The sequence below is a fragment of the Kwoniella europaea genome, chromosome 1, assembly GCF_036810445.1.
Source record: "Kwoniella europaea PYCC6329 chromosome 1, complete sequence".
NCBI lineage: Eukaryota > Fungi > Basidiomycota > Tremellomycetes > Tremellales > Cryptococcaceae > Kwoniella > Kwoniella europaea.
The window spans coordinates 1,274,673-1,288,151 of record NC_089487.1 but is presented as its reverse complement, the minus strand read 5'-3'; the positions used below and the strand labels follow the sequence as shown (position 1 = coordinate 1,288,151).

The 13,479-nt window shown below is 43.2% G+C and overlaps 5 protein-coding genes across 5 annotated transcripts; 3 read left to right on the top strand and 2 right to left on the bottom strand.

The window, feature by feature from the left end:
* Positions 1-1,387: 1,387 nt before the first annotated feature.
* On the top strand, positions 1,388-3,477 carry V865_000477 (uncharacterized protein; the record flags this gene model as incomplete). Its single annotated transcript, XM_066224308.1, has 2 exons — positions 1,388-2,732; positions 2,813-3,477. The coding sequence occupies 2 exons, from the start codon at positions 1,388-1,390 to the stop codon at positions 3,475-3,477; spliced, it is 2,010 nt and encodes a 669-aa protein (XP_066080405.1).
* Positions 3,478-3,843: 366 nt separating this feature from the next.
* Positions 3,844-4,758, bottom strand: V865_000476 (uncharacterized protein; the record flags this gene model as incomplete). Its single annotated transcript, XM_066224307.1, has 1 exon — positions 3,844-4,758. One exon carries the CDS (start codon positions 4,756-4,758, stop codon positions 3,844-3,846), a length of 915 nt encoding a protein of 304 aa, XP_066080404.1.
* Positions 4,759-5,102: 344 nt separating this feature from the next.
* Positions 5,103-6,483, bottom strand: V865_000475 (uncharacterized protein; the record flags this gene model as incomplete). The annotated part of the gene is made up of 2 exons (XM_066224306.1): positions 5,103-6,368; positions 6,451-6,483. 2 exons carry the CDS (start codon positions 6,481-6,483, stop codon positions 5,103-5,105), a joined length of 1,299 nt encoding a protein of 432 aa, XP_066080403.1.
* A 611-nt stretch (positions 6,484-7,094) lies between these two features.
* Positions 7,095-8,987, top strand: V865_000474 (uncharacterized protein; the record flags this gene model as incomplete). Its single annotated transcript, XM_066224305.1, has 7 exons — positions 7,095-7,310; positions 7,593-7,775; positions 7,839-8,099; positions 8,168-8,299; positions 8,355-8,472; positions 8,538-8,842; positions 8,928-8,987. 7 exons carry the CDS (start codon positions 7,095-7,097, stop codon positions 8,985-8,987), a joined length of 1,275 nt encoding a protein of 424 aa, XP_066080402.1.
* A 727-nt stretch (positions 8,988-9,714) lies between these two features.
* On the top strand, positions 9,715-13,306 carry V865_000473 (uncharacterized protein; the record flags this gene model as incomplete). Its single annotated transcript, XM_066224304.1, has 4 exons — positions 9,715-12,201; positions 12,268-12,541; positions 12,669-12,851; positions 12,912-13,306. 4 exons carry the CDS (start codon positions 9,715-9,717, stop codon positions 13,304-13,306), a joined length of 3,339 nt encoding a protein of 1,112 aa, XP_066080401.1.
* Between the last annotated feature and the right edge of the window lie 173 nt (positions 13,307-13,479).

Sequence of the window (13,479 nt, the reverse complement as noted above, 5' to 3'; positions counted from 1 at the left end):
AAGGTTCTTTAATATCTTTCAGGAAGATCAGAAGAAGAAGAATACCCGAAATGATATATTTAGTTGATTTCGCTTGACTAATCAACCTTGAGAAAGATGAAATAAGTTGAACGGAACTAGTCTTTTATTTGATATACATCTTTATCATATACGCATACCACACATTTCTCGTTTTGTTACATATGGACAATCAACCAAAATCCCCTTTGAACCCTTTCTTTTTCTTTCCAATTTCATTTGGATCACTGTGTAGAGTAGATGTTCATATTTCTATTCTATTCTATGTTTCTTTTACCTAACTTTCTTGAGAGGTGTACGTGTACATACATATATACATGACGTAACTTATCTGTTTATTCGTTTTCTGCTTTTACGAACCTTCTTGGAAATTGGAGAAAGAAAGATGTTATACCTCATATCTCATACCACGTCACATACCACATACCGCAAATACCGGTATCCTTGATTCGTTTTGTTCATTTGTTCATGAAGGGCTTGTTCATAGTACATATACATGGATATACAATACTTAGATGATGAAGGGGAAAGATGGTTCAACCTCAGGTCTCGGGTGAGTAGTCACCTGTGACATATAGGATTGTGATTTCAATTTCACACACACACGTATGTATACATGCAGATACGGACTCGTTTCATTACGTCCTTTGAAATGAGGAAATGAGAGATGGACAGACAAGAACATGTTTCATCTTCATCCTGGACTCGAGTGAAATGATAGGTGTATAAACACATACAGACAGTATAGAACAGACATCAGCTGGTGGACAGCTATGCAGCAGTATGTCCTCGCATGGACTACATTGCACGATGTATGGATCAGACCTAAGAGATCAAATTTGAGCTGTATGCCACGAGCGGTGCTGTGGCGAATAAAGTGGCAACGACGATGAGATTGAGGTTCGGACCGATGAAATGAGACATGAACGGTTCTAACACTTTTATTTGAAGATGCACGCAGGTAAATTGCAGCAGTATACAGCTCTAAGCCTGTATATCGCAACAAAGATGTTACCGAGATCATGGTTAACTCAGACTAGTCAAAGACAAAGATGGCTCTGCGATACCGACATGTATTCTTACTGATCACTATCTATCTTACCAAAGTACCCGTCGCCCTTCCTACCATCGCAGCTTATCCTTTCACTGTTTCCTTCTTTCCTTTTTGTCTTCTGTTAGATCTTCTTGTTTGAATTACTAGATCATATCAATCTCTTAGACCGCTGGACGGCCTATCCCATGCTCCCGCAGAACTTCGCTCCCTCTCTCAATCGTTATCGACTTTATCATCTTTCGCCAGGTGCGAGTCTCCCTCTTTCCCATCGTATAAGGCTGGCCCCTGTACTTTCCGAAGTAATCAGTATTTACAATGCCAGATCCAGGTTATCATCCTTCCCATGTGTCACATCCCACATCAAGCTCAATCTCAACCTCAATTTCAACTGCAGGTGGATTACGAAAACGAATCGTGATGAATCCACCACCATCGTTCATACAATACTTGGAATCCATCGCTCCCCCCGCTCCTCCCCCTGAATCAAATGGTCCAATGATGATTAATCCAAATCGACAAGCGGTATTACTATCCCCGAATTTTGGCTCCACCGAGGTACACGGTAACCTTCAGCCTACAATGGACCAATCCTCTAATGTCGATGTCGACAGTACCGATAACACTCCGTCTGCTGATGAGGGTGACATAGATGATGGTCAGGTAGTGTTGAAAGGTGATAAAGTGGTGTTGGTCGCTCCTACCCAAACCTCTAGTCCCACAATCACTCCTACCTCGACCCCCATGGTGATCGAGATGGTGTCTTCGGTAGTCGATAGTACTGGGATAGCTTCTTCAGCTATCACGTCCGTTGCGACTGCCACACTCGCATCGAGCTCATTTTCGATGACAGGTTCGATCATTAGCACAAGTACAGCTGTTACCGTCACATCCACTTTAGCCACTACTAGCAATGGTATCAGTCTCAGTACAACATCCACAGCTATATCAACCATTTCCACCTCATCCACCTCACCTTCTCAATCATCCACTGACAAATCATCTCCTACTTCAGATCATCACCCACCTTCGGCAGGTATAATATTCCTTATCATCCTCCTATGTCTAGCGATATTTATCGCCCTCGCTTCCCTCCTGCGATACCTGGTCAAATCACGTCGATTACCATGTCTAGGTAGATCAAGGAGCGATGAGGATGATGATGATGGATTATCAGACTTGGTTAGGGGTTTCGATACTCCTAGGACATTAGGTGGAGGAGGATATAATCCTTATCTTCATGCTTCTACCTATCCACACCTCTCTGATGTCGATGATAATCAAGAGAAGAGTGAATTGGAAAGAAGATCAAGTTTGTTTGCTCATCAATCTACCATCAACGCAAATGGCAGATCACCATTCTTACATACTGAATCACAATCCAACTCTCCAATCGGATATAACGGGAATATGGATATACCGAATTTACCTATCCCACCACCTACAGCCCACGGTATGGGGACGAGCACATTACCACATCACTTGTTAGGTGAGACGGGTCCATTGGAAGTGCGCAATGCAGTACCGGGTGAGATGGACGAGCATGAAAATGCACATGAACATGAGCATGAGCATGCGCAAGATGAGACAGAAGTAGAGGGGATAGATGGGTTGGTAGGATTGGGTCTGGGTCAAGGTAGTCCGAGATTCCTGGGTGTTAATGGTAAGTAAATCCTTCTTTATATTCCCTAGTCCAATAGAATTGTTCGTCTCTTTTTATTGATGGCTTTGACTTGATTGTAGGAAACGGTCTACCTGTACCTTGGTCTACACCTTTACCTCCCCGACCTTCATCAATCGATTCATTCGACAATCATCAACTCGACCGGAATCTTCATCCAAATCCATTCGGATCATCTTCCACTTCATCTGCCGCTCATGCACCACCCTTGGGATTCCCTTCACCATCCCTATCGCACGATTCGTTAAGTCTACCTCAAAGGTCAGCAACTTGGGCTAGTAATTTGAGGAATACATTGTATAATGCTATTTCAGCTGCCAGAGTACCTACTGTCGGTTCAAACGCCTTGGGACAACCAGGGATGGGAGATGAAGATAAGTTTACTAGGACTGTGAGCGTCGGGAATATATATAGGAATGCATCATCAAGGAGGAAAGCCATACCATCATTTGATCTGGAGAAAGGTTTGAAAGTGGTTGATGAGAAAGATGATATCGACGATAGAATGAAAAGTGATGATCTGTCGTCTACTTTGGTTATCCCTCGGAGACCTGCTGGAGAAAGGTTTAAAGGGTATTATTCGAGATCGAAAAGTTCAATGACAACCACTTCGTCTTCGGCTGATGGCGATGAAGGAGAAGATGAAGAGGAGATGAGACCTCCTACTAGGATGGCTGGTGGGGCGAGAGCAGCAGGTGCGAGAACAGGGAGTTTCGTCATTGTCTAACATGTGGTACAAAAGTGGTTAGCAATTAGTAGGATTTGACAATTTAGTCTGTTCAGTAGGAACACAGCTTGAGGGATGATCGAGGATGATTGGATCAAGTGAACGATGAGTATTGTATCTATATATATATATGTATATTCTAAAATCTATAATTTTGTAGCTGTTCGTATGACTCGGTTTGTTATGATGACATGCATAGAATTCGTTATTTGCAAATCGTTTATCGTTCATCATTTATCGTTAATCTATCAACCAGCTTTTATGTCAGAATAACACAACCGAATTCAACATGATCGATACCGTAAAGGGTATATGAACACTTCGACTGATGATATAGAGATAGAGTATCATGACCAACTCACATCATCATCTAAGTGTAAACCAAACTACCACCCCTCTTTCTTCTTCTCCTTCCACCGCCATAGATTGATTATATTCTTCCCATGAATTATCACCTTTCAATCTAACTTCACCTTTATATTCCACAACTAACCCTCTATCTTTGGCGGAACGTATGAACCGTTCCAATGGTCCTCGACCGGTGTGCAGTCCAGCTGTAATGTGGGTTACACCGTCCTTGGACATGAGTGAGATAATAGAATGGAGGAGAATCTGATGGGTGGAGGTGGTCCAGAGTACATCGGCAGCAAGGATAAGATCGAACTTGGTTCTGGTTTGTCCTACAGGATCATGTCCCTCATCTGACAATGCCGTCACAACGTTCGGTCCATGTCCATTCAAGATTGTTGATTTCGATTCCGGCAAAATCGCATCTAACAATTCATCAACACCTTCTCCCCAACAATGGCCTTTCACCTCCCACCTATCCTCGTCATCCTTCGTACTATTCATCTTGAAGTTATCTTCTAAAACATCTAACACCTCTTTCACCCCATAATCTGTTGATACGACCTTCTTCACTCCCTTGATACTGGCAACTACACCCGGTAACCCAGCTGCTGAGCCTAATTCCACTACATGTTTGTTTTCTACATCTATCGTTCCGAGGGAGATCAGATCGGCAAGGTAGATTGATGATGGCCAGATCAACTGTGCTTGTAATGTCGTGTAGAGCGATGAAGGTGGTGAAGGTATTCTGAGCTTTATCGCTTGTGGATCTTGGTGATGGTCATCCGATATAGGTGGATTGTAAGTGAAATACCCATTATGATCCGGTGCAAACCCAATAGGAGGGATTGAGAATAAGGATGATAGTGATGTATCGAATATATCTGTTGGGTCTTCTTCTTCTTCTTCCTCAATCAGTCCTGCTTTTGTCATCCCGAGAAGGCTCAGATGTCTTGCTTGATTGTTCAGAGTCCCAATACCATCATGCAGAGGAATGAACGTGCTTCATAGTCTGTATCTGCTGGGAATTTCGATCACAACTTTGGTGACAACCTCAATTACGTAAAGATTGAATTGATCATGGAAAGTAGGCAATAATGTTCGACACATATGAATGTGCATGAATGATATTCGATATATAGGAAGCAATATTTACCAGCCTTTCAAAAAGCTTATAGAGGGTATACACCCGGGAGAGAATCGTAATGTTTGTTTCACTTTACAATAAGTTTCATCTATTTACATACCGTTCTAACCCAATTGATCATTCAAATATCCTACCAACCATAGTACTTCGGCTGGGATCCCTTTTCAACCTCAAAAACATCCGTCAATCCAGCATCGAAGACCTCACTCGTTCTACCAGCCACTCCTGCTCTCACTTCGCCAGTAAACCGTTCTTCTTGAAACCTTTTAACGTCATTTGATCTTTCTTCCATTCGTAGTCTGTGATCGTCTTCAAGTTGCTTCTCCAACTCGGATATTCGCTGTGTAAGAATTCCATTCGTATCAAGCATTTCAGCTGCTAAGCCCTGTTGGTCTAAGAGTTTATCGTTCAATTCTCTGATCTCCTTATCCTTGAGATGTACAATCTCTTCGATTTTAGACAGAGTCCTAAGGTGATCTTGTTTCTCTTGTAATAAAGCTTGTTCCAATCTTAAGCTGTCATTTGCGTAGTCATGTTGATCGTCAAAGTAATTTGACGCCGGACCATCATCTTCACCTTCTTCTCGAGCTTCGGAAACTTCTTCTTCTTCTTTATATGGTGATGTGGTGTCTTTCCAATACTTTTCATTTTGCTCCCTTTGAAGCATTTCGACCCTCATTTTCAGATTATGAATGTCCCGTTTCAGTATCTTTACCTTTATCGATGCAAGGTCATTTTCCGAAGATCGTTCTTGACTTTTATCCGTCTCGTAGATTAGTTCTTGGGGAGGATCATCGAATATGATAATCTTCTGAAGGTTTTCTTTATGTTGATCGACGTTTTTTCCACCCCATCCCATAACTTCATTATACTCCTCGAATGGGTTCATTTCCCATCCATCACTACATCCATCTTCTCTATGATATCGAGGAGATTGTTCCGTACTTGCATTGGGCGGGTAGGTCTTTCGTAATAGCTTGATTTCCTCAGATTGATATTTCAAGCTTTCTCGGTATTCCTCGTTTTCACTTTTTAACGCTTTGTTGGACTTTTCTAAATCGGAGATCCTGGAACGACAGATTGTCAGCTCGTCGGTGAGATCGGCGACGGATGGTGTTGCGTGGGAGATATTCCCCGCGATATCGTGATCGTCGTCTTTGTTGTGCTTGTTGGTGTCGCAAGCGGGAATAGAGCTTCTTACAATATCGTTGATGGTGGTATCGCCTACCAGAATGGTCGTGTTTGACGAAGATGAGGGGTTTGTGATGGTTGATTGTGGTGGTGGAGGATCACAAGGAGTGCTTTGATTGTGGGGAATTGAATTCGAAGAAGACATTTCGGGATGAAAATCTTCTTGACTGAAGACGGGAGTGGTATGAGTAGGAGGTGAAGCGACCTGATATTGAGTAAATCGAGATACATCAGCCATCAAATACAGGTTTAGGTTTTTCCGTGTGTGTTGATCATAGGATATTCACCAAGTCATCGTGTTGCTGCTCTTCGGAATGCATGTCTGACGAGGATATCAGTGGGTATGAGGTGATGTGGAATCAGAAACGGTATTCCCAGGTCAGTGAGTAGTGTTTTGTTTGATACGAGAGAGGAATAGAAGAAGGAAGAAAGAGAAGAGAAGAAGAGAACTTGAAGGTTGAATGACTGGATCGTTTTATACCAACAATGTGTGATTGTTGATGCACGTTGCACGTTGGTACGGTGACACGAGGTTGCCCCATGTTTTTGACACTCTCTATTGTTCTGTTCACGGAATGATCTGCGTTGTACAGTCTGACAGATCCAACATTCTGATGAGGGTCCGTGCGATGCTATCATCCATCACCAAGGTGGGTGATGGGTGACATGATGATGCCACACACGGCGTTTGTGGGAATGACGAGTACTCTACAGTGCCACAAGTCGCAAGTCGCGTCAGATCTCGTCTCTGCTGGTACTTGGTACTGTTTAATTTTGTGTCAGGTGCAACGGCAAGCAGCTCGAACCTTGCCACCACCAACATACCACCATACACACCTTATCTACATATCATTTTATAGAAAAACTTTCCATCTCATTCTACATCCTTTCATCTTCATTCATTTCAATCTTCCATCTGTCCACACCCATAATGTCTCAATCACAAGATATTCAAGGTCGAACTGACCCTTCTCTCGACGTCGCCCCAACCCCTCAGAACACCCCCCTCGACACTGGCGTGTTACAAAACAGACCCGCCAACCTTGGTCAACCTACCGTGGAGACCCTCGCTGAAGGTGAAGAGTCCGATGGGGATGATGATGCTGAGGATGTAGGTGGGGCCAATCCTGCTAGCTTGTTAGCCAAGGTGAGTTGAATCGTCTAGTCTAGAAAAAATTCCGTTGTATATAAATCCGAGAGGGAACGTGCGATGTGAGGTTGCATGTTCTTGTACAACAAAACATGTTTGTTGGTGAAGAGCGGAAGATGGTTGAAGCGACTTGATAAGTTTCCGAGGGGAGTGGCGAGGACAGGAATTATCCCAACTTCTCGTTGCAGTTCTCGTCAGCTCAATGATCATGGCTTTATTGAACGAATATTCCAGAATTGCTATCGCGCAATTTTGCTAACATGATCTCCCTTCATACAGAACCCCGCTCTTCTCGCTCTCGCTCAATCCAAACTCGATGACTTGATCGGTACTTCCTCAGGATACATTGAATCCCTTCCTCCTGCCGTTAGAAGAAGGATCGACGGTCTCAAGGGTGTTCAAGTCGAACATGCTAAGATCGAGTCTGAATTCCAAATGGCCATTCTCGAATTAGAGAAGAAGGTGAGTTGTTAGGTGACATAGTGATCGCGATGTTGACAACTCATCAACTGTTGGACTTGCTAGTTCCTCGGTAAATTCGCTCCTCTTTACGAACGACGAGAAGCCATCGTCAGCGGTAAAGCCGAACCTACCGAAAACGAAGTAGAAGCCGGTAAAGCTTCCGACTCGGATGATGAAGATGGCGAGGAAGAGGAAGGTGCTAAAGTTGAAGAAGTCAAGGATGAAAAGGATTCAAGTGATATCAAGGGTATCCCAGAATTCTGGTTAACAGCTTTGAAGAACCACGTCCCTATCTCGGAGACTATCACTGATTCCGACGAAGCTGTGAGTGTGCCTTTCTCCCCTCACGACCAAGTTGAAATGCCTTAGCTGATGATTGGCTACATTTCTAGGCCCTCAAATCCCTCACTGACATCAAACTCTCTTACCTCGAAGCTGGTCAACCAGGTTTCAAGCTCCACTTCATCTTCGGTCCTAATGATTTCTTCGAGGACACCGAGTTGACCAAGACTTACTACTACCAAGTAAGCTGACCTCTGCACCGTCGTTTTTGTAGCAGCTGACTCTCTGTTATTACAGGAACAAGTCGGTTACGGTGGTGACTTCGTTTACGACAAGGCTATCGGACACGAGATCAAGTGGAAGGAGGAGAAAGATCTTACCAAGAAGGTTGAGATTAAGAAACAACGAAACAAGAGTGAGCTAGCAGTGTTTCAATGGGATTATTTGCGATCATCTAGCTCATTGTGGTCTGTGTTGTAGCTACCGGCCGAACCCGAGTGATCAAGAAGGTAGTTCCCACCGACTCATTCTTCAACTTCTTCAAACCCCCTCAACCACCCACCCCTGAGACTCTCGAATCATCCGACGTTGATGAAGATGAGCTTGAAGAGCTCGATGCCAGACTCGAGACCGACTACCAAATTGGTGAGGACTTCAAGGAGAAGATCATCCCTCGTGCTGTCGATTATTTCACTGGTAAAGCTTTGAGATACGAAGGTGACTTTGAAGATGACATGGATGATGATTACGAGGATGAGGATTTCGATGACGATGATGATGATGAGGTAAGTCAGGTTCTCTGCTCATGAATTCCACTCTGCGGCTCGATGCGGAGCTTTAGAACTGACGTATGGAACATTTGACTAGTAGGATGACCAGGGTCAAGGTGGAGATGCCGCTGCTGCGAACCCTGACTGTAAGCAACAGTAGGTAAACATGAGATTGTAGGATGAGAGGAAGATGGGGGGTTTTGAACGGATAAATTCGTGGAATACAGAGAAAAAGGATTTTCTTCGCAGATTCTTCATTATAAAATACAAATAACATGATCATGATTTTGTTTAGCTATCCCTTCACAATAATATGTTCTCTCGTTTACCTTTCTGTTCATACATTCTCATACCTCAATGATGCTCTCGATGTTAGAATTTCCTTCCAGCATCACCAGCTAGCAGGCCAAATAAGCATGACCATTGAACCTGATGCACTGATCGCAAGCCTGGACGTTCAAGACGTGTATGCATGTAAGCTTTGACATTGTGCTACGTGATGAAACTGTTGAGTATGGCCGGTACGACGTCGGTCACAGAATTGACCGAATGCAGAATGTTTTGCGTACTACTCACTACTCCTCAATGATCCTTCTCACGTCACTCGTCACTCGTCGTTCACTCTTCTACCTGATTTCATTTCAGACCAACCCTCTTGTCTGTAACTATCTCTTTTACATCCAATGTTCATACACGTCGCGTCCATCTAGACTAACAACTACCTCGTCACTCCTTACCAGTCAGAAAAGCATATCATCACACATTATAAACCTACGCGCCAAGCTAACTTCAAGGTCCAGTTCCACTCCGGCCTCTTCCGTCATCCTCCAGAACCTCTCGTACATCGTTATAATCAACCCTCCTTCCCCTCTTGAACACTCATCAACATGGGCTGTCTACCATGCACCAACCTCCAACCCGAGGTCGCCCACCTCAACGCATGTTATCCACCTTCCAAAGCTCTCTTAACTTCCGGACCGGACTATAGGCCATTATCTCAGGACCTATCGAAGTTGACCTATTTCGCAACCAACAAACCATCCAAACTCGCCCGTATAGGAGAAGAGTTAGAAAAGAGAATATCAAAGGAATCGACCAGATCTTCAGGTGGTTATGCGAAATATCGCGCAAGCTTATTAATATCCTTGGCGATACTCAGAGCACTGTTAACGGAATGTAAGAGGGATATATCACTCTTTGGCAAATCAGCATTAAAATGTATCAACTCGGCATTAGACGTTAAAGTATATCAAAGATCGAATGAACTAGATTTGGAAGTTGTTGGAAGAGCCTCAGCAGCTTTTATCGCTTTTACGACATTTACAGATGGGACTTTAATTGGGATAGATGAGAATGTTACCAGGACCTACCTCGATATATTACAGAAGTTTGGTAGGATGGCCACGTTTGTGGAAATGAAAGAGAAACCAGATGAAGATAAAGAACAAGAGAATAGAACTAGGTTGATTGGTCTAGCGGGATTGAACGGTGCTATACTTTCAGATTCACTCTATTCATCCAATACCGAATTCCCCAAACAAGTCTCAATTCTCCTACCACCTCTGCTTATCAACTTGTTCGAACGATCCACTTCAAATTCGATAGAAGAATTGAAAGTGCAAAGTGATAAAATAGAATTAGATTATGGTTCTTCAGATCAATCTCCATTCTTCAACGAATTTTCGGCTAAAAGACCTCTCAATGCTAGAAGAGCACCGAGTTTACACGCTCATATACCTGGTGAGAAAGGCCCAACGAAGAAGGATGTACTGAGAACGACTTTGAAATCTTTTCATTCGCTGGTACAGCAATCCAAAATATCACAGGCTACTATGATTATTGATCAGATCATTGGGTTCTTAGATAAAGATAGGAATACAGAAGATGGTTGGAAGGATTTAGAAAGATGTTGTTGGTTAGCTGAGAAATTGACCGCTTGGATAATATTGCAATTTAGATTCGTAGTTCCAACAAGACTTATAGAAGTTTTAATTGATCAACAAAACTTGAAAGAACCTACGGCAAAGAATACAACGATATTATCAATGGTAATTACCATCCTCAACTCGACTACTTCCTTGGTTGGTTTGGGAGTGTCCGATCTGTTGGGTAATCTTGTGACATTGATCATAAGAAGGATCAAATTCGATCAGAGAGATTCGTTATTACCTTCATTGGTATCTTGCGTTTCCGCTTTGGGAACACATATATACTATGCCGACCAGATTAACGATATAGTAGAGGAGATTTCGATCAGAATAGCAGACATCAACATAAATGATAAACATCGTTCGGAGATAATTAGAGTATTGATCAATTGCATAATTGGAGTGATGATCACTGCTGATCAAGGTGATTTGAAATTATCAAATGGTGGATCATCATCTAATAATGATTCGGCTGAGGTTGGAGGAGGAGGGGGTAAAGGTAAATCGAAATCTACCATACCTCTCACCCCAAGTGTATCAGAGAATCAAAATACTCCCTCTCTACAACGAATTCACAATAAATCCTCAAGACGTAATTCGATCTCTCCTGAAGTATGGCAAGAAACCTTACCTCTCCTTTGTGAATCGGATTACGCAGTTAGGATAACCTATGCGAGAGCGTTGTTATTGTTTTTAGAAACTGAATTACCAAGAGGATCAAGCACAAGTAATAATAAATCCGGATCGGACTCTTCGATATACAGATTCTGTCATGCCCTCAATGCTAGTATCTATACGTTACTCATGTCGAATTGCCTTGGTGCTGGAGTGGTCGATGAACAATCTACGTTACCTAGTCCTGAAGTTGGTACGATCACTCCTTCGCCTGTACCCGACCAGCACACCACAAACACTGAGGATGAAAAGCCACCGAAGAGTGGTAAAGATGAAAGGGATAGGAATGGTTTGGTATCAGGAAAAGAAAAAGAAAAAGAAAAAGGCGTATCATTCAACCTGATCTCGCCTACTCCCAACTCTGCTTCAGGTAATGGCAATTCTCCAGCATCAGGTAATGTAACTCCTACAGGGAAGAAGGGTAGTTCCAGACCGACACGACGACCATCCTTACCTCTCAATAGACTTCAATCGTATGTTACTCTAAATTCATTCGATAACGTCGCTACTCCCTTGGACTTTTCTTGTGCCCTTACGATCCTCAAGGAGATCTTTGAGATCCAACCGGTACCTAGTTTAATCACGAGTGTACCGATGTTATTGGCCTTGGACAAAGATGCGGGTAACGAGTTGACGCGGAGACCTAATGATGGAAGGAATGGATCGTGGGTGTTGGAGAGGAAAAGAGCTATTAGGGAATTGGTCTGTATGGTCTGGAAGGTGGTCGGTGAGAAATGGGGAGTGGGACAAATACAGGATATTGCTCAAAAGGTATGTCATGCCATACCACAATACAGATAGATGAAAGTACGTTGCTGATGGGAATGGTTGGTGTAGTCCCTGGTATCTCTTCCTGAACCATATGTGATACCACCCTTACCACCATACACACCTTCATCCAACCTTGACCTTCCCGAGACGGCCATATCGTTCGTACCCCACATGATAGAGGGTGAATCTTCCTCTGCTTCCAAACCGCTGTTAGACCCCAAGGTGCTATTGACTGCCTTGACTGGGTCGAGCAATGTACAAAGTGCTACCGGGAGAGATGAGGCCGGACTGAGGAGGAGATGGGAGGTAAAGTGGAGTGTGGAAAATGCAGTGAAGGATTGTAAGTGTATTTTGACCATGACTTTCATTCCAACTGGTGATATTGTCCTTCGGTATATCATACATGAGTGCATGTGACAAGCTATGTACTGACTGAGTCGTTTTACGATTTTCTTTCTCTTCCATAGCTATCGAACGATTCTCATCAGGACATGTCCGACCTGAAGATCAAGAGATACACAACGAAATTGCGAATGTACTGATGAGTATGAATAACGGATCGTATCAATCCTTCGGAAATGGTAGCGCCACAGGAGGATATAGACCGGGAAGTAGGACTATTGACGTAGGTGATTTAAGAGAGGCTTTGGGTGAGTCTATCATCTGTGACATACAAGGAAAGCGAAGCTGAATCGGTCTTGTGGTATCAGGCGGTAAAGTCGACGATTTGACCAATACCACATCTTCTCCGCCATCAGTAATTTCATCTGCTTACTTGACTCAGGAAGATCAATTGCATTTATCTACGGCCTTGCAAAAATCCTTATCGTCAAAGGGTTTATCGAGAAGTGCAAATAACCAAGATGTTAAAGAAGTTTTGAAAGATATCTTCAAGGATAAGAAAAGAACTGGTACGAATTCGACCAATGGACCTCATGCTCATAGAATTAGGACTGTTTCTGCTGGTTCGGGGTTGGGTAAAGGCGTAGTTAATGGGGATGAACCTGAACTAGGTGCGAGTGTGGAAGGGGATGGGAAGGGAAAAGTGGACCCAAATGTGGATGGGAAGGATCTGAATCTTGAGTTGGGTAAGGTCGTCGCGTAGGGTTAAAGTTAGAATTCAGGTGGTGTTCTGGTGAAAGAGGACCGAGGATCTCATTCCTTGAATTGGTAACAGTGTTGTCACAATCATTACAGTAGTATGTTTATGTGGACCTCGTTTCTCGTTGTGGCTACAAGATGCATTCTATATGCAATGCATCAATGCTCTCATCTATT